The following is a 19692-nucleotide window of genomic DNA, read 5'->3' on the forward strand; positions in this document are numbered from 1 at the left end:
AAGTTACGTATTGCTCACTAAACGCAAGCTCCGGGTCCCGTGACTAAAACTTCAGGACTAAAATACTTTAATCACGGCTTTGGCCGTCCGTACTTAAAGTACCACTTTTTGTGTTTGGAAACCATGAAAACTCAACGTTTTAATGAATGGAAATGGAAAAAATTCTATAAAATATTTAAAATAAAATTTTGAATGTTGTTAACACTGTTTCCAAAAAAGCCACGAAAGTATAGAATTTATAACCTTAATACCCGAATATCCTACTATCACCAGTTATTGTATTACTTTTTGTTGAATAAAAATAATATATTGCAAAATTCATCGAGAGTGACGATATGGAGAATAGCCAAATAGGAATTTAATTTACAGCCGGATGGATGCCAAATTGAAATGTCGACATCGGCCGAAAATCCATTAACAAACCAATCTGGTTTTATGCTAAACTTTTTCAGCAAACAAATTGTGCATCCACACCGCTACTGCAATTTATATGCAACTCAGTAGTACTCATACATAAGAGTACAGTCGAATAATCCACAAAACTCTGCAAATCATCAAAATCATAATATTATGAATAAGTGTATAATTTAATTATATGCTCCACAAATAATTTCATTCAGCCGTTCTTTATCACGCAGAACGTATGCAACCAAATTTATAAATAAATTTCCATTATTTCATTCATAAATTATACATTATGACTAAATTAAATGATTTAATTAATATTATATTTTATATTATTTTAGTACTCATGTGGTGCATAAGTTAATTATCAAATATTAATAGTTTATAACTCTTTTGGTTTCGGCCAGGTTAATTTTTATCTGTTGAACTTGTTTTGTCAAAAAATTGCTTTTTTTAATTTGTGTGAATGAGAAATGCTACAAATACAGATCAGCGCCAACTAGAGTCAAATTACTGTGCTTTAATCACCATTTCAACTTTCAACCCTAATTTAACACTCTTCTAATTATATTTTTGCAACAAAAATTAGTCTACATTCTTTTCCCTAATCGAAAATATCTTCATACAAAAATTTATCAAAATTGCTTCAGCGGTTTATCCTTTAAAGCGTAACAAACATACGAATATCCTTACATTTGCATTTATACTCTTATTTACCATTTCAATTATAATATATGCAACCAAATATACTCAAAAATGCTAATAGCATATTATTCCTGATATGCTTTAAGCACTTTTCAATATTTCATGTGAAACTTGAGTGCTTGTAATGTAATGATCATCGAATCTTGCATGAGCGCGATATCAGATTCCCACTAGATGTGGGATGTCTAGAAAGAAAATTTATCTGCGGCTATCAAGCGCGATGTGCTAGGCGAGTTCAAGCACATAAAACGAAGCATAAAGCGAACATTGGCGAATGTGAGTTCTCGTCTCATCGCAAGATACGTGGGCGTTTGCCGTTTAGGTCTTTGCCGCCTCCGGCAGCAACATCGTGACATTAATAATAAACCGCCATCACTGATTGGTCATCGCAGCCAGTCATAAATTACATTTATTTATTTTTCTTTGTTTTTTTGTATTTTTCTGGTTTAATTTATATCCGTTTAGTAAAATTAGGTTATGTTTCACATATGCAACGTTGTCACATCATCAACTAAATTAACTTCACACATAACCTTAAAATATACAATATATTCCTAAACGTGTCAAGTGTAGATTCAAAATTAAATCAGTGTTGTAACGTGTAGTTTTAGTAATACTCTAGCCTACCTTGTACATAACGCAGCGTTGAAACAAAGATCCTCCGAATGTGCAAGACGCTCGTGGCAGGCGACGCAGGAGACGCGCCGCGCGATTCCGCGACGAAATTTCGGCTGACATAATCTCGTATGCGTCGCACACGCATGCACTTCGACAAGATGGCGGGCGCATACCTTGTCGTCGCGTGGACGACGCGTTCGCTAATGGCATCGGAGCAGCGCGCACGTCTGACATAAACGGATTGCGCGTAATGGCGAATAAGCCGAGGTGATTTATGGCAACAACGGGGCCGACAGTCACAGGACTCGAACGTCACCACCAGGCAACCGACAACCAGCGACGTAATCAACATTCACCATTCATGCAACTACACACGGCAAGCGGGTGTTTTATTTCTGTTGTGTGGAACAGAAGTGAAAGGAATGTGTGGTTAGGGTTGCCTATAGTGCTGCCAACTTGCAAAATGTAAGTAAAAATGTTTGAATTTACAAAAATGAAGATTATTTAGTGTGTTACGTTGTTATAACTAAAGATTTTAATAAATTAATCAGTTCTTATTTGTTTTTAGGGCTGAAAAGCTTCTAGAAGACTAAAAACTTTCAAAAAACAAATAAAAATAGAAGTGGTGAGTATAAATGTAATTTTTAAGGTTATGTCGGTTGACAGCTGATGATTTCAAATCATCTTCGGTATTTTCTTGGTTTTAATACATAAATAGATGGCGCAAGAGTGCAAAGTTTGTTTCCATTTATATTTTAACGTAAACTCTGTTTAATTCTTGAATGTTTTTAGGTTAAAACACTTCCCTGGACGTAAACATAAACACTGATCTTGTATCTTCTGTGTTGAATGCAAAATTCCAGTTTCTACTCAGAGTTGCGCCGTGTGGCAACATAATTATACACAAAGCTCCATTTGGCTGATGTAGCGCGCATTGACGGCTCCAGGTCGAAAGGGTGAAAGCAGACCTGGAACTTCTACGTGGCGGCGCAGCTCTTCCGGTTACTGTCATACATCAAGCCGCTTATTAAGTGCCACTACGTGTGAGCCCAATTAATCTAAGCGGCCCACATGCCTAATTGCTGTCATAATAACAACCAACGAGCAAAGATTATGCAAAATGTATTATTCTGATTGAGTTGAGTTTAATATTCTTAGTATTTGTATACTTAATACACTTAGTATATAAATGTTGTTCTATTCCTTTGGTGAGTGAGAATTAAACGTTCTCTATTTTTGAAGTAGAATTAGTTTTGTACGTTTATGGAGTAGTAAACTAAGCAATGCACTTATCCAACCTACGTGACATTGACGTGTCAACGCTGCGTCAAAGCCATCAAAGTCAAGGTATATTTGAGGAAAAAATCGTAAAGTCATCAATGTAAAGTTTGCGTTTGGTGCACGGAGGAATGAAGTGGGTTGTAAAAGCAGGAGGAAATTAGAAATTGTAAAGAATGTGCTAAAAATAAAATGCTTGTCCTAGGTTCGAGGCGCGCTGTTAATTCGCTTTTTTTTGTGGGCGTTTTAATTTGCTTCAGAGTGATAAAAGTTTATGATTTGTTAAATTTTAGATAAGAATCTTGAACTATAAAAATATGTTCTTGCTTATTTCTTGCATTTTGCAACCAGAAATTAGATTTTTTGTTAAGAAAACCAAAAATTTGAGTTTATTGAAGAAGTGACGTCATTGTTGAGTTGTTTGCTCTAAATAGTATTTTTACAACCAATAATGGCGGTTTTACAAGTTATTCTTGTTTTTTTTTTCGTATTAAAATTATAATTAATTTAAAAATTAACAATTTTTGCTTAAAATTAGGTTATAACGTTACATAACCTACAGAAATACATATAATTAGTTAAAAATAATTGAGCATTGAATTTATGTAACTACAATATTCAAAACTGAAGTATTTCAACTGCAGTTGTGCTTTAAAAGTTGTAAAACTTTATATTATTTAAATCTCTTTTAGTTTTCTCAGAGACTATGTAAGTTATCAAGAAAAATTATACAAAAACTAAACCGATGCTGTTGATGCAGCAAATTGCTAAGCGGCACTTTGCCTCAAAGGCTTTACCTCAAAGGGACAACATTTAAATGAGCGTTAATTCACGCCGTGCAATTTGATAAACAAGTTGGTCGGCAGCGAAATGCAGCAGCGGTTACCACTCATTCGGAATTCTCTTCAGCAAGAGTCGCGTCTGAGTTTTTAGCGCTCTTTTAGCAACACTGGACACAAACCAAGTGGGATTTGTAAAAAAGCTTCAAAAAGTACAACATCAAAGGGTGTGTAATGTATATTTTTTAATTATTTAATCAACGCAGCAGTCAACATAAAAGTAAATAAATTATTAGTATTTATGTATTATAAACCGAATTGCAAAATCTGTTGGTAAGCGCATAACTCAACAACGTCTGGACCAATTTGGCCAATTCTTTTTTTAAATTGTTTGTTAAAGTCCAAGGATGGTTTATACGGCGTGAATAATTCAAATAATTGCTGGGAAAACCCTAATGACAACCCTTTTCTATAGGATAAAAGTTGACATTGAGATTCAATCATAGTTATAGTTAAATAGTTGAATCCGAGATGTCGCGCTGAAGTGCATTATAAGCAATTCTTTATATAATTAATTTCTTTAAAATAAAATTGCGAATCTTATTGATAGAATTGACACATACCATGTCTAGAACAAGAGAGTAAAAACAAATTACATTTTTATTAAACACTACCAGGACAAAATCGCGGACAAAAGCTATTTTTATATTTTCATATAGTAATTAAATTTGTGTTTTTGATTTTTTGAGATTTTGAATACATTTGATTATTCGAATCGGCAAGGAAACGAATGGAGCAGCCATGTTGAGCTGTAAGAATATAAGAATAGAATGATTCAAGTCTGGTTCATTGTTTGTACGTTTTTCATTTGTTTTCGCTCGTGACGTTGATCAGCTTCTTATTCCCTTGTTTTCTCGTCCTTTGTTTCATCTACTGCGCGGATTGCGACTTCTGTGACTTCTTTTGCATTGCATTGAGAATTGAGTTGGATTTCGAAACGAATGGCATTGCTGGGTTTACTTGTTCTTTTTGTGTTTTTATCCCTTTGAAAACAAAGGATTTTTGAATCGTATGGATATAATTAGAGCACATTTCAATTAGGAAAAATGTCGTTTGTGGAAAATAATAGTAATTAAATATGATTATTGTAAAAACATCCATTTGTACTAAAAGTAAGATTGAAGAAAGAATTCAAGCAAAATCAATGAAGAAATCGTTAGTAAAATAACTATTATGGCCGAAAAACATTAAAATTATATATTTATTTAATTAAACTTAGGATAGGTGAAGGTATGGAACTAGAAAACAAGCAGTTTGTGTGAAAGGCTAGGTTATTGAATTTTTTTAAGAAAAAACTGCAAAATTTACAAAAAAAAACAGAATAAAATTTACTAAAATGCAATCTCACCTCAATTAAACAAACAATTTTTGTAATAATATATTACTTTACTAATCAGTGTAAAATTGATGCAAAATAATGCAACTTTACAGCGTAAACAATAAATTGCGATATAAATACCTATTTTAAAACCCTATACAAATTAAATAACTAAATAACTAATTTAGGTCATGTTTATTTGTTTAAAATATGTATGAGAAAAATAATCGGATAATAAATAATTCATTAACGACTCCAACACCAGAAGCAAAGTTTACGTGCCGGGGATGCGAGTAACGAGTGTGTGAATACATTGGAGCAGATGGGTAGGTAGGTACGAGTACATGCTGCTAACCTGAGCATAGTGAGCGATGTGAGATGTGAGAAGAATAGGTAGGAGATGAGAGAAGGTTGGAAGCTGTTAGGTAGAAGCAGCGTGGAGTTCAGTATCGGCATCGGCGTCGTCTTGGTGTTAATTCCAAATTAAATTCGACAGTCAACGGAAGTATTCACGCGGCAAATTTATGCGTATTGCAATTTTAGGTGAAGGTGCCGGTGAACCATATGGTTTTATACGTGTAAATGTAAAAATAAAAAAGTTTATGTTTGCACATGTTTCACTGCTAAACTTCTTAAGTAATTTTAATAATTTTCGGTGGAAAGGTAGATTAGACTCTGGGAAATAACATAGGCTACTTCTTATTGCATAAATAATGCCTGAAAATTTTTAAATTGAGAGTTAAAGTGTGAAAATGATTAAACACAGAAATAGTTCTGAAATATTAACGCAGATGGCGCTCAAAAGCAAATATTCGCACTACATTTAACATTTTTGACAAAAATAAGATAAAATTATTTAAATCCCGACCCAAAACACCATTTTTACAAATATTTCTGTAAAAACACAACAAAATCAATGTCAAAACAGTTATGTTTGTATTTAATTATTTTTTCTTTTCCATTCCCATTATTTTTGTATCATCGGTTGCCTATAACACAAATATCTTTCGCGTTTACTCTATCCGCGTTGGTTTTCTCTATAAATTTGCACGGATAAATTTATGCGTGTTTTCGATGCGACGATGTCGTTGTTCGGCGATCCCGACGCCATTAAGCTCCGATGCTTGGCTCTCGGTTCACTCTAAGCGGGTTATGTAAATGTTAAAATTACGAGCGGAACAATGCGGAACGTTACTGTACGTTACGGCCCTTTGCTTTGTCGTTTGCAGTGCATGGAATTGTTTCACAATTTCACTCAATATGTTCCAGGCCAACTCATGTTGCATATTCTACTCGTGTACATACGATACGTATACTCACAAGACTCGAATATAATTTATTATAATGTAATAACAATAACTATATTATACGCCTAGGAATATGCAACACAATATACACATTTACACTATACATAAACAAACATGTTACTTGAGTTGCAAACCTATACCACAAAAATATTAAAGAATTTTGTAGAAAATAGTTGCATTGGATAATTATGCGCCTAGGAATATGCAACACAACATACACATTTGTACATTACACAAACAAACAAGTTACGTGGGTTGCATATACTTTAAAATAAGAATTTAGCAAAAAATAGTTGCATTGGATAATTATGCGCCTAGGAATATGCAACACAACATACACATTTTTACCATACATTAAAAACAAGGTAATTTGGTTGCATACAAGTTAAAATATTGCCTTTCCTCTAAAAAATAAGATACTTTAAACATTCTGCTTGAGATTATAATTTATTCCACGGTGAATAACTCCTGAGTGTTCCGAGGAAGTTTTAAAAAGTCGCTCATAATTCACTTGTAAATTACATTAAATTACAAGGATAATTCACTTGAATTTTCTACCTTAAAACTTCATCATAGCGGATGAAAAAATAATAGGCGACTAATTGCTAACAAAGTCTTGTATAAATATAAAACTCATTTGTTAAAATGGTTAAATAAAAACTGTATAAATAACAGGTTATTAGCTGTTTTTGCAAGGTTATGTTACACACATTTTGATTTAATTTTTTGTTGGCCTTGTCGGCCATGCGGGCCGTTATTGCCACCGATGCGCGAACGTAACATTCGTTGGATTCGTTGATGCTCGCTCAGACGCGTCGTCCTTTTTGCGTTTTGTCGCACGTCCATTGTGAGACGCGCAGATGCGATGCCGCGCTCGACTGCTCGTTGAATTCGCGCGATGCTTGTTCGAGCCGAAAAACAGCCCACTGCTGCCGTTTTTACAATCGCATCGGGGCCCATCCATTTCGCAATGAAACACTCAAAAACGTGTTTACCAAACAGATGTTAAGTGTACACTTTTTGTGAGGGTTGTAGGTGGTTTGTTGTATTGTGTTATTTTCTGTTTTTTACGTTGGGAATGTATCGATGGGTTAGTGTGGTTTGCATCGATTTATCGCGGCGCGTATAAATCACGGAACGGCACATTATCGCTGGTAAATATTTAACAAGGGTCTATTGACTTGTTTTTGTTGTGCGGATAAAGTTAAATCTTGATTTGAGAAGCAATAAAGTCAAATTACGGTGATAAATTGATAGTTAAAGCATTGTTTTTTTGGTTTTATTTCATCAGTGTAGTGATTTTTTCGTTGAAACTAAAATTCAAATCTTCACACTATGTTACTGGTAATATTGACCTTGAATCACGTCGTACACACACGAACTCACCCGAAGCAACAACAAACATGACACAGCGTGATTTTGTGCAGTGTTAGTGCAGTTCGACGAAAGAAGTGATTTTCACCAAGAAAACAACATAAAACCAAGCAGCGGGTGTTCAAACTGTAAGTACGCATCTTACACAACTCTATTTATGCGTTATGTATACTAATAACTATTTAAACCAAAGTTTAATCAAAGTGTGTTTGCGTTTGAACACTGTAACAAATCTAACGTAACCTGCAGATTACTCTGCTGTATGTTTGGTTGCATAACACGCGGAGAAATGCACAACTTCTCCAATGTAATCGATCAATTATCGTGCAATTGGAAACGGGAAACGATGCAATTGCCAATTGATGATGGCAAAGCAAGTGAAGCAGGTGCGAATAAATGAGAATTTGCGTGGCGTTGCGTTGCGTCGCGTCGTCATTTGATATGCGACCAGATTGCGCCAGATTGCCCGCCATGAATAAAAGATGTAAAGGGCACAGACAATTGTTCACAAGTGCAAAGAAGTCAAAGTGCCACCATCACTTTCAGAAAATTTCTTTTATATAAATTCAAAGAAGATTACCATAATCAATATTTACATAATTATATAAAATCTTTTACGTTATTATTTAAAAAAAGAAAAAGGAAAATTTTCTTTAATTTCTGTTTGTTGTTGTTTGGTGATGAAACCATAATTAATTGCGTATTTGTATTTAGCGCTAGCGCCAAACGTCGTCTGTCATCGTGGTAATAACTTGCGTGCATGCTGGCGAGTTGCCGGACCACAAGTGCTGTGGCTTGATTGAATGCGGTTTCATTTACCATAGAAATCAAATGCCAAAGTGTCCTACAACATAGACACAGGCTAATAAAACTCATCAAACCTAACCTAACATAACCTACAAAGTAATAATTTAAATTTAACCTTAAAAAATGAATATTTGAATAAAACTCTACCCAATTATAGACGAATCCACCATATCGTGACTAAAACCCGTGATTAAAGTACTTTAGTCACGGCATGGTCCGTTTGTGTATAAAATACCACTTTTTGTGTTTCTAAACTGTGAAAAATGGCTTTAAAAATGAAGATAGAAAACTTTTGCAACACCTTGTATAAATTATAAATAGTTTACTATGCCCTAATTAGGGTATATCTCAAGGCCATGGACTTAGAGTAAAAGTTGACACAATTGTAGACGAATCTACCACCTCGTGACTAAAACCCGTGACTAAAATACTTTAGTCACGTCCTTGACCGTTCGTGTTTAATATACCACTTTTTATATCTCAAAACCGTGAAAAAACTGATTTGAAAGTTGAAAAAATTCCAACACTCTGTATAAATTATAAATAGTTTACTATTACCCTATTTAGGGTATATCTCAAGGCGATAGGCCTTATCTAGTGCAACAGTTTGCTCCAGAGAAAGTGTAAAATGATGATGAAAAGTAGCGCTCACCCCCATCGCCCAGCACACCCTTGAATATCAAGGATAATAAAGACGCACGCCGACCGTGTTTCCATGCCTCGCTACTTCCTTCTGGATGCTCTGGCAAAGTGTGTCCAGAGTGAGTAGAGGGAGTTGAGACCCAGTAGAAAATCTTTTAAAAAAATCTCCCCGGAGAGCAGATGGAACGACACCTCGGGGAAATATCCGTCTTATCCACTCTCCGACACTCACGTCCGTTCGCCAAGCCGCATATTCCTTAATTCGCCGGCGCGCCAATGAATACATTAAATTTCTATTCGATATGCCCGACATTATGAGAAATGGAGATGGAGCTGGTGCATGCACATAGGGTTTAGTCAGAGGTTGAGGTAAACTTGTGTTTGAGTTTCTCGACTACTCATAGTTTATGTGTGTTTTAGTCGTACTAAGATTTTCATCTTGTTTAATGCCATATAACCTATGATATTATTTTATTTTGAGGAAAATATTTACATTTTGTTGTTTTGCTTGTATGAAAAGGTTTTATTTGGATTATATTTGCAAAGATGAGATAATCTTGTGTTTGAGTAGTTCTCAAGTAAGTGCACTATGCAGATCATATCTTTAAAGCTCTTGCATAGTCATGAACTTCATTAGAAGTACTAAAGTAGCTTGCAACTTGCAAAATATTTAAATTTAGTCACTAAATAGATTTTTATAACTAATTACGTGAATATATGCAACTAAAAATACATTCTAACGCATATAAATGTGATTTTGTGTTTTTTTGTTTGTTTGTGACGATTTCAAACAAAAACCACTCAACCGATTATGATAAATTGTGGTACAGAGATAGTTTTGGGTAAGGAAAAGACAATAAACTACTTTTTGTTGCAAAATTATAACATACAGGGTGATTAATAAGGGATGAAAGTTTATATGGTGATTTATATATAGTTATAGTTATATAATTCAAACATAGGTGGCGGTTTTCTGCTTTATTACCTTCTTTTTTCTTATTTTTAAAATTAAAATATAGAAAATAATTAATATGGCTTCATTTTATTAAAATTTTTACGAGTTCAAAGTCATAAATATATTGATCATAGATGTAATAATATATCATTTTTTTAACCGTCGTATTTCATTGCGTTATCGCCCGCTGCACTCGTGGCAGCCATTTTTATTTCGTTATTTTAACATTACATTTTTATGTTTATCGCTTTCTTGTCACATAAAAAATATAAGCTCACACCGAATTTATTTGTATATACGTGCGGACGTATCCGATGGTGTCAATAAAGTTAATAATAATTTCTCAAGTTTTTAAATCGCCGCTTTGAAGACGAAAAGGTGATGGATGTTGGCATGTGGATATATCGTATAAAATACTAGCGTTAGCTTTGACAGCTTCGTAGCGTCGTATTTCTTCGAGTGCGAGCACACACGCGCTGATATACACAGCCAATAACGATATTTAAAGGACAACTTATGTGCGTATAATACAAATCGATCACATCCACAAATGGGTTTTTCACTGGATTTGTGGAGCGTGTGGCAGCGACGAGACTCGCTGCCTGGCGGTTTACTGTGAATAACTTTCAGACGATTTCACTGCTGTTTGCTGAGTGTTGCAGACGAGTGGAGAAATGAAGGTAATAATGTTATGTATGTAGATGTGTGTGAAAGAAAATTTTATTCAATCGTGATTTATTCTTATTTTTATTTATTTACGTGTTTTGCGTCAAAAACTGTTTGAAATCGTGTTTGGTGCGTTTGAAGACGATGAAAAAATGATAGAAAAAAATGTATGCAACCAATATGACATAGGTATAAGTTTCTTGTCACATTTGTTGCATATAATAAAGGTTTTATATTTATAGGTTAATAAATTAACCGTACAATTAACTAATGCAATCTATGCTAGTATATTGTTTATTGTTTATTGGAAAATACGTTATTAATGCTTAGCATATTCTCGGTTCGCTCGGGTCGGTGTTGTTACACAATAGATGCGACAAGTGAATAAATAGTTTAATAGCAGTATCATGGGGTTTCTAGCAGTAAAACCAATAATTATGCTTCAATTATAGGTTATATATTTTTAAGCTGGTTGTAAAATTAATTTTTATTGATTAACTAGCTTTTGCCCGCGACTTCATCCCGGTAGTGTTTAATAAAAATGTAATTCGTTTTTATTCTCTTGTTCTAAACATAGTATGTGTCAATTCTATCAATAAGATTCGATATTTTATTTTAAAGAAATTAATTATATAAAGAATTAAATATAATAAATTAAATTATAATGCACTTCAGCGCGACATCTCGGATTCAACTATTTAACTATAACTATGATTGAATCTCAATGCCACTTTTATCCTATTGAAAAAGGCTGTCTTTAAAAATTTCTCGGCAATTATTCGAATTTTTCTCGCCGTAAAAACCATCATTGGACTTTAACGAACAATTTAAAAATGAATTGTCCAAATTGGTCGAGGCGTTGTTCAGTTATGCGCTTACTAACAGATTTTACGGTTCATTTTCATATTATAGATTCATCAAAATTGGTTTAGTGGCTTTGGCTTGAAGCGAGTACAAACATACTTTTTGTTGCATTTGTGATGCAAATATAAGCCATACTGTAATATTCTTTAATATTTATTATTAAAACTTAAATTTGAAATTTTAAAACTTTGTAACTTTATATAAAGTATAAGATATGTAGTTGTCCTCTAGAAAATGACAAGAAATTAGTTTCGAAGTGTCCGACCAAGTTCATACCAAGAGACTAGTTTAAACTTTCTCCACTTTCAATGCTTCAATGAACTCTATTAGGGATTATCCTCCGCGAGGAGTAAATTAACCACGAAGCTCATCATTTCTAATTAGTCTAATTAAACCACCAAATTGCGTAATTGTGCATTTAAATTACGAGAATTATGCTCCGCATTTCGTTTTCTCATCAAACGCAACTTCAGCTTCTTCATTTTAAGTACTTTGCGGAACAATATACGAGTAGGCAACTAACATAACTTTTCTGCTAAAATACTCAAAAGAAAAATGTGTTGCATAATTCATTCATTTTCTGGCTACTTTTATACGTTTGGTTATTATGTGAAATTGAATTTTGTGCGAGTATATTTACTGCCTGGGCCTGGACTTGCTTTTGGGTCTTTATTTTCCGTTCTTATTGAACTTCGGTGAGCGGCGTTTTGGAAATTGAAATAGTAAAAGTTCAAAGTGCCCGTATCGGCGCGCAATGAGAGCCACGCACACATAACCTTTTCTTTTGTTTTCCTTTGTCAACGTGCAATCGGTGGCGTCGGTTGGATTTTCGACCGGCATCCAAATGAACAAAGCGTCTTATGTTCCTGTTTCACATCGGCCGCTTTTGTGCTTTCCAATATTTGCTTTATTAAAAATCGCTTTGTACTCAACGAAAACTCAACATCAAAAGACGTCATCAGATCCATTCAGATTACGAACGAAATAGTATGCAACCAATATTACTTACTAGCTTTTTCCATCGACTTCTTCCCAGTAGTGTTTAATAAAATTGTAATTTGTTTTACTCTCTTGTTCTATGATTGAATCTCAATACCAACTTTTATCTTATAGAAAGGGCTGTTTCTAGGGTTTTCCCGGCAATTATTCGAATTTTTCTCGCTTTAAGAACCATCATTGGGCTTTAACGAACATTTAAAAAAAGAATTGGGCAAATTGTTCTAGGCGTTGTTGAGTTATACGCTTACCAACAGATTTTGCGATTCATTTTTATATTATAGAAGATAGGTAATATTTGTGTGATGCGTGATTTGAAATGATTACGCGTGTGGAAGATGCAAACGAATTAGGTCAATTACTTGACGGTGAATCTGTTTATCATTCTAATCTGCGTCGAGTCGATGGCGGATTTCAAACAATTAATTAGTGAAATATAATCGAATGACATCGGCAAATCCTTGTAGGCTGCGTGAGAGGCCGTAAAGCTATTGAATTTGCACGCGTATGCAGATTTGCGTGGAATTTGCACAATATGATGCAAATTCGCGTCAATTCGGACGTGTTCTACGGAGAATCATAGACTGCATCAGGACGTAATTCACGAGCACGGGATATGATGAATTTATTGGGCGTATTAATTTTGAAATTGTTATTTGTTGCGTTGTCAGTGGATAACACAATATATACAACCAATATTACATTAGATTAGATTACAATGCTAATATTGTGCATGGCAATGTGAGTATGTTTGTTTGTTGCATTTTCACGCAAAAACCTTTGAAGCAATTTTGAAAAATTTTGGTATGGGGATATTTTAGACTGAGGAGAAGCATATAGACTACTTTTGTTGCAAAAATATAACATACAGGGTGTTAAATAAGGGATGAAAGTTGTTATAAAGATTTATTTATAGTTATAGTTGTATAATTTATATCTAGATGGCGTTAGAGAGCAACATTTGAATTCCTCATTTTTAAAATTAAAATAAAGAAAATTTTTACAAATTTGGCTCATAATTACAAATTACAAATATTTAATTTATTATTAGAAAAACATATAATAAAAATGATTTATTTTATGTTAATCTTTGCAAAACTGACATTAATGGTTAAGAGAATAATAAAAACAAATATTTTATGCCAAAAAGCTCATTTTTCCTTTTAAAGTATTAAATTATTTTGTGGCAATTGCATTTTCTAAGCCGATGCCCCAAAAATATATTTAATATTATAAAAATTATGGCATTTAAAAGCATTACTTATACTTTGTTTTTCCTAAATCCCACAATATTCTAAATCCCGCCACGCCACAAATAAAATATTCTCTCAATTTTGCTAAAATTTAAAGACCTAATCTAAGGTCTGTTTCTCTTTCTCTCTCTGTGTATGTGTGTTTTAAACGTCTGTAGGTACTTTTCTTACTCTTGGTCCTAATGCAAATTTGGCATAAAAGTGATGCGGGCCTTTGATATTTTCGTTTTTGGCTCTTTTTTCCATTTGGAGCGCGCGCAAAAAATATTGATTAAAGAATTTTTATAAAGCGCGCGCGTATTTACCTTCCACTCATGTCGAATGCGGGACGCGAGCGCACGAGCTCGAAGCGGAAAAGAATTTCCCGTCAGATGTGTGCGAATAGGTACGGCTCTTGTGCGATGCTGTGGAGGGAAAATGTTCCCTCCACCGCGCTCTCGAGGAAACCGCGATAATACTCCGGACTCATTGAATTATACAACGTGAGCGGACGCATATCGCTTGGAAAATTCGACGTTGACGATGAATCTGCGGCGCGTTTTTGAGAGTCGAGTATTTGCCGGATCATTGGATCGCCGCGGAAAATGTACACAGGCTTTTATTGTTAGGGGGTTGACAGACTGAGTGGCAAATTATCATCAAGAGGAATAAGAATAGTAGTTTATTGTCGAGGAAGTAAAATGGAAAAAAATATGATGTTATTATTTATTAAAAAGAAATTTAAACAGTTAAAAAGTAGTAAAATTTAGTTTTTCCAATTTCTGTTCCTTTGAAATGCATTTTTATGAATTTTTTTTTACAATATAAACATTTATAAACGTTTTACTGTATTTAAAAAAATTTTGAACCAAAAGATAGTATTTATCTATATAACAGAATTTTGTTAGTTGCAACATTTATAACTCAACAACAGCTGAACAGATTCAGATGATTTAAGATTTTTTGGATTTGCCTTCACCCCGAAGAACGGAGTAACTATTAAAATGCTAAAAATTCAAAGATAATTACATATAAATGACAATAACCTTGCTTTGAGTTACGGTACAAGAAGCGAACATACCTACCCCAACATATTTCATGTTTCCCAACACAACAATTTCAAAATGTAATAATCTCGTAAATTGTACCTCAATATTATAAATATAATTATAATTGCTCGGTACTTAAATGTTCATCAGCGACCGACAGATGCTGAAACTCGATCAGCTTCAGCTTTCCCTGTAACTTCGATAATCGCAGCATCATCCCAGAGTATATCCATCGATAGTTTGATGACTATCGACCAGTCTACCCTTTCGGCTCCTCGCTAAAAAGGAGTGCTTATCGGTTAGTTACCTCGACGACCCCTTAATATAACGCTGACCTAATTGCGATCGCAGCGCGTCAAACCGATACACCGCGCCGCGACTAGGTGGTGTGCGGGTGTTCGTTTTCGTCGGCCCTAACAACCGATCCCGCCGGAGACACGTCCACGGGAGGGTATAATTTACGCTGGCCCGCAAACACGCTCTAATTTTATATCATCCATTGACGAACGAATTGAGAAACGAATGGCTGGAAAAGGGATCATGTTGTTGATGGATTTGCATAGATCTTTAGATTCAATTCTAACTGCTAATCATTAATAGGAATTGACAGATTGACAGGTGGGGATGGCTTAGAAATAGTGATGTTGGTGTTAAGAATAATGAATGTTTTTTAATGAAAATTTGTTGGGAAATATATGAAATGTTAGTTTAGTTGGTAAAATGTTACTGTTTCGTTGAATATTTTTTAATTTGCGGTTAAAAGTTTGGTTAAATTTAACACAAAATAAACTTAATTCCTAAAAACAAAATTCAATTTAAACAAAATACAAAGTAAAATATTAAATCTGATGTCAGAGTTGAGTTTTTCATTGATTTTTTTGTTTTAATTTATTAAAATAACTTACGTTTCATCAAATAAATATATATAATTTTAGTTTATAGTATAAACTAACATTTATATTACATAGTGTTCATTACTTGTACCGTAACTCAAACATGAATATGATTTACGAACAAATTTGCAACATTTGTAGCAATTTAAGATACAACATATTAAATAGAAATTCACAGAGCATAGCGCAGAAGCACAAGCGTAATTCTATTAAAACGTACATATATGGTTTAATGAGTACTACTTCATGTGAATATTTTGTTGGTATCAACAACTGTAAATTGCACTAATTAATTAAATAAACTACAATTTAACAGGAAAAACCATATTTGACCGAAATTTCAAATAAAAACTTTGTTTTTCTACACATTAACTTCACAACTTCATAATTCTCCAAAAAAAAATACAAAATTATTTTGTTATAAATATATATAAACAGGAAATGTTTTATTTAAATGAGAAAAAATGTAATTATGCGGTACTTAAACTTGATATGTGTACATTCAATTTAAGCCGCGCGTAATAAAACACAACACTCTTAAACCTCATATTTAAACATAATTAATTAAATCTTATTTGCTCGGATGAGAACCAAGTGCGCGCTGGAATGTGCGCTTTCATGCATGAGCGAGCCACATCAAATGCGATTTGCTTTGCATCTGTATTCACATTCGTATATTTGCATTTTAATTACTTCAAATACCGGAAAGACGAAAGCAGAAGCAAAAAAAACGTTTTTTAATTATATTTACTCATCATTTTAGTAAAATGTCATTTTCTTTCATTTAAAAATTAAAAAGTATAAAAGTTAATTTTACAAATTTATAATTTTTAGTAGTGTTTAATAAAAACGTAATTCGTTTTTACTTCAGCGCGCCATCTCGGATTCAACTATTTAACTATAACTATGATTGAATCTCAATGCCAACTTTTATCTTATGGAAAAGGGGTGTCTTTAGGGTTCTTTTCGCAATTATTCAGGCCGTAAAACTATTCTTGGACTTTAACGAACATTGAAAAAAGAATTGGCCAAATTGGTCTAGGGATTGTTGAGTTATGCGCTTACCAACAGATTTTGCAATTCATTTAAATACTATAGATGTGCAACAAACGTTACAAAATTTCATATTTGACTAAAGCTAAAATATTGAAATATTGGATTCGGTAGAGTTCACCGAAGAATAAACTCCAGGTGTTTAATGATTAAGTGGCACAATGTAGCGTCGGTTGCGGTTGTCGCTGGCAAACTTTAGTTTTAGTTTTCGCCGAATCAGGATCAGAAGCCGGCAGTAAAAAACGCGCGATTGATAAAGAAGCGCTCCGGTCGCCCCGCGGGCGGAATGTCTCAGTGTAAAACCGAAAGCTTCACGAGCACGTTATTAATCCCCAAAGGGCGGGCAATTATTTGCTCAGTGGCGTAGAAACCAGGATGGGTGTGTGTCCTGAAATAGATTAGTCAATACACTGTTACACTGTTTATTGATTAACGGCGCGCGTCCGACACGTCGCTTATTAAACTATTTACTTAAGTGTACCGGAAAGGTATCCACATTCCCGCACAAACAAATAGGATTTGGATTGCATTTAATTGCTTTGTTATACAAGTAGGCAACCAACACATCCCTGTATATTATAAGTAACATTGAACACAAGTATATTTGGTTGCCTATAATAAAAACATTTATTAAAGAATTTATTATTATTTAATTGAAATCTAATCAGTTTAGTTGCTTTTATAACTATACATAGAATTCTTTTTCCCTTGGGAAATTGTTGCCACTGCCAAGGTCACACCACACCAGACCGTGTTATTACTTATTACTTTAGCGCTTCCGTTTTGTCGTGTCTTTGTCGCGTCGCTGCCGCAACGACATCAAAAGTTAATTTATTATTAATAACTCAAAACGAGCACTCTTTTGATTAAATTCCCGCACTTAATTATTTTTTCCACCCGGTAAAATTCGCTACCGTCAGAATAAATAACCTCCAAATTGCGGCTGCGTAAACTACTCTCCGGCGTGCAATCAACATTGCTCAAATTCAAACTCGTAAGTTTGTTCAGTTAATTTAAGCCGGGAGTGACTCTCGTGTGGTTGAGAATTTTGCACACAGACATAAACATAGTGAGAAGGCAAAATCAGGCCGAAATAAAGGCATTGTGCTGTTTATTTGCGCTCATCTCGTTTTGATAGCTCACACCAAAACCCCTTGGACCTAACAAGGGTTTGCATGGATGATGCGCAAGTTGTGACGGGACGACACACAAACAGCGGGTGAGAACCGTGAAAACATTATGCGCGTCATATTAGATTACTCCTAATTGGGCGCCTTCGAGCTACTCAAACACATTCAAACACACAAAATTGAACCTACAAGCCTTGAACTACACATGTAAGTTTTTATTACTGCATTTATCGCTGAGTGTCAAGTTTTATTATATTATTAGCATGATTTTATGTTAATGTCTGCACTTTGCTATGATGTGATGTATAGTTGATTGTCTATATTTATTTTTAAGTTTTTTTAGGAGTAAATATTCAAAGTTAGATTTGTTTTCATAAAAAATGTCTCCTTAAGAAGAAAACAACGTAAAAAAATCTCATTAAACTTTACCTCCAAGATGGCTGATAAATTTGCCGCGCAAAAACCACTCAAGACTAGACTTACCATGCCTCTGAGTGGTCATTTTATAAATTTTAAATGATCGTGCATGCATTGGGGGATATTTGCCAAAAGTGTAGCAACATGTCGGCAGGTCGGTTTTGCCCAAATCCAAAATCAATATTCATTCGCTTTTTGGTGGTGCGCGCTCGGTGGATAACTTGTTACAGCGGAGAGCACAGTGCGCAAAGCAACGGGATCGAACGTGTACGTTTAGTCAAAGTCACCACCGATGCGCGTGCATGCGATGTGAGTGCATTGGCTACATAACCTTGCATGTTGGTGAATACTCGACATGCACTTGTGTGTAGCGTGTGGTGCTCTTTGACCAAACGATACCAACGCCATCTTGTTGAACTTGTTGTTTTGTGTTTATATTGTAGGATATAGTGGTTGGAATGGTGTCATCTTTGTATTGCTCACGAAGTTTGGGTGTGGAGAGTGTCCTGCCCAAAACAGTAATGGGAAGTTTGGTGGGATGTCAGGTGGTTGTAGGAAAGTTTAATATGACAAAAGTTATGCACATGTTGGACGCTTATTTTTTTTCTGTTGTTCTTTTTATGGGCGAGAAGGAGTCACGTGTTGTACGGAAAATGGAATTTATAAAAGTTATGACACTTATTTCATGTAACAGCTGCAGTTTTAATTTTTGTTACAAAGAACAAAAAGTGCTTTTGGGTTGTAAAATAGAAAAATATTGTTTTTAAATTAAAAAGGTCAAATTTTAGAGAACTAAAACAATAAAAGAAATAATAGCTTTATAGGCAACCACCAATGTTTTCCATCTGTTAAATATTAAAAACATTGTTTTTTAACAGAATAGGTTAATTTTAAGAAGCTTTATGGATTTTTCTTTTCATAAATAACAAAAAAAGTTTGTTTTTCTTCTGTTTTTTATATTTTGGGTAAAAATATGAAATATAAAAAATTATTTAATTAAGTATTGCAGAAAAGTTGTTCTGGTATTGTATTTAATGCATTTATTGTTGCATTAGTGTTAAATTACAGTTTTCAACTTTTCACGAGTCACATGCTGCATACCGGAAATATTTAAAGTTGTGAAACGTAATTCATGTAGCAGCTG

At 34.1% G+C, this 19692-nt stretch overlaps 1 protein-coding gene and 1 long non-coding RNA gene across 3 annotated transcripts in view; one reads left to right on the plus strand and one right to left on the minus strand.

Annotated features, from left to right (window-relative positions):
- Window positions 1–19692, minus strand: part of LOC135799140 (dopamine receptor 1-like) — a 59843-nt gene that overhangs the window by 13846 nt on the left and 26305 nt on the right. The window contains exon 1 of one of the 2 annotated variants that reach the window (XM_065312161.1): window positions 1738–1962. The exons of the other annotated variant lie outside the window; for it this stretch is intronic. Within the exon in view, the coding sequence (XP_065168233.1) occupies window positions 1738–1962 (225 nt within the window). Of the gene's footprint in view, window positions 1–1737; window positions 1963–19692 lie in introns of those variants that run through there. 2 annotated transcript variants of the gene reach the window in all.
- LOC135799143 (uncharacterized) lies at window positions 2099–3214 on the plus strand. The gene is made up of 3 exons (XR_010549890.1): window positions 2099–2193; window positions 2297–2353; window positions 2521–3214. It is a non-coding gene; the product is annotated as an uncharacterized lncRNA (long non-coding RNA).

Source organism: Atheta coriaria, unplaced genomic scaffold, assembly GCF_025399875.1.
Source record: "Atheta coriaria isolate IRGN ID8LTWV9N9 unplaced genomic scaffold, Caltech_Dcor_3.1 hic_scaffold_9_pilon, whole genome shotgun sequence".
Lineage (NCBI taxonomy): Eukaryota > Metazoa > Arthropoda > Insecta > Coleoptera > Staphylinidae > Dalotia > Dalotia coriaria.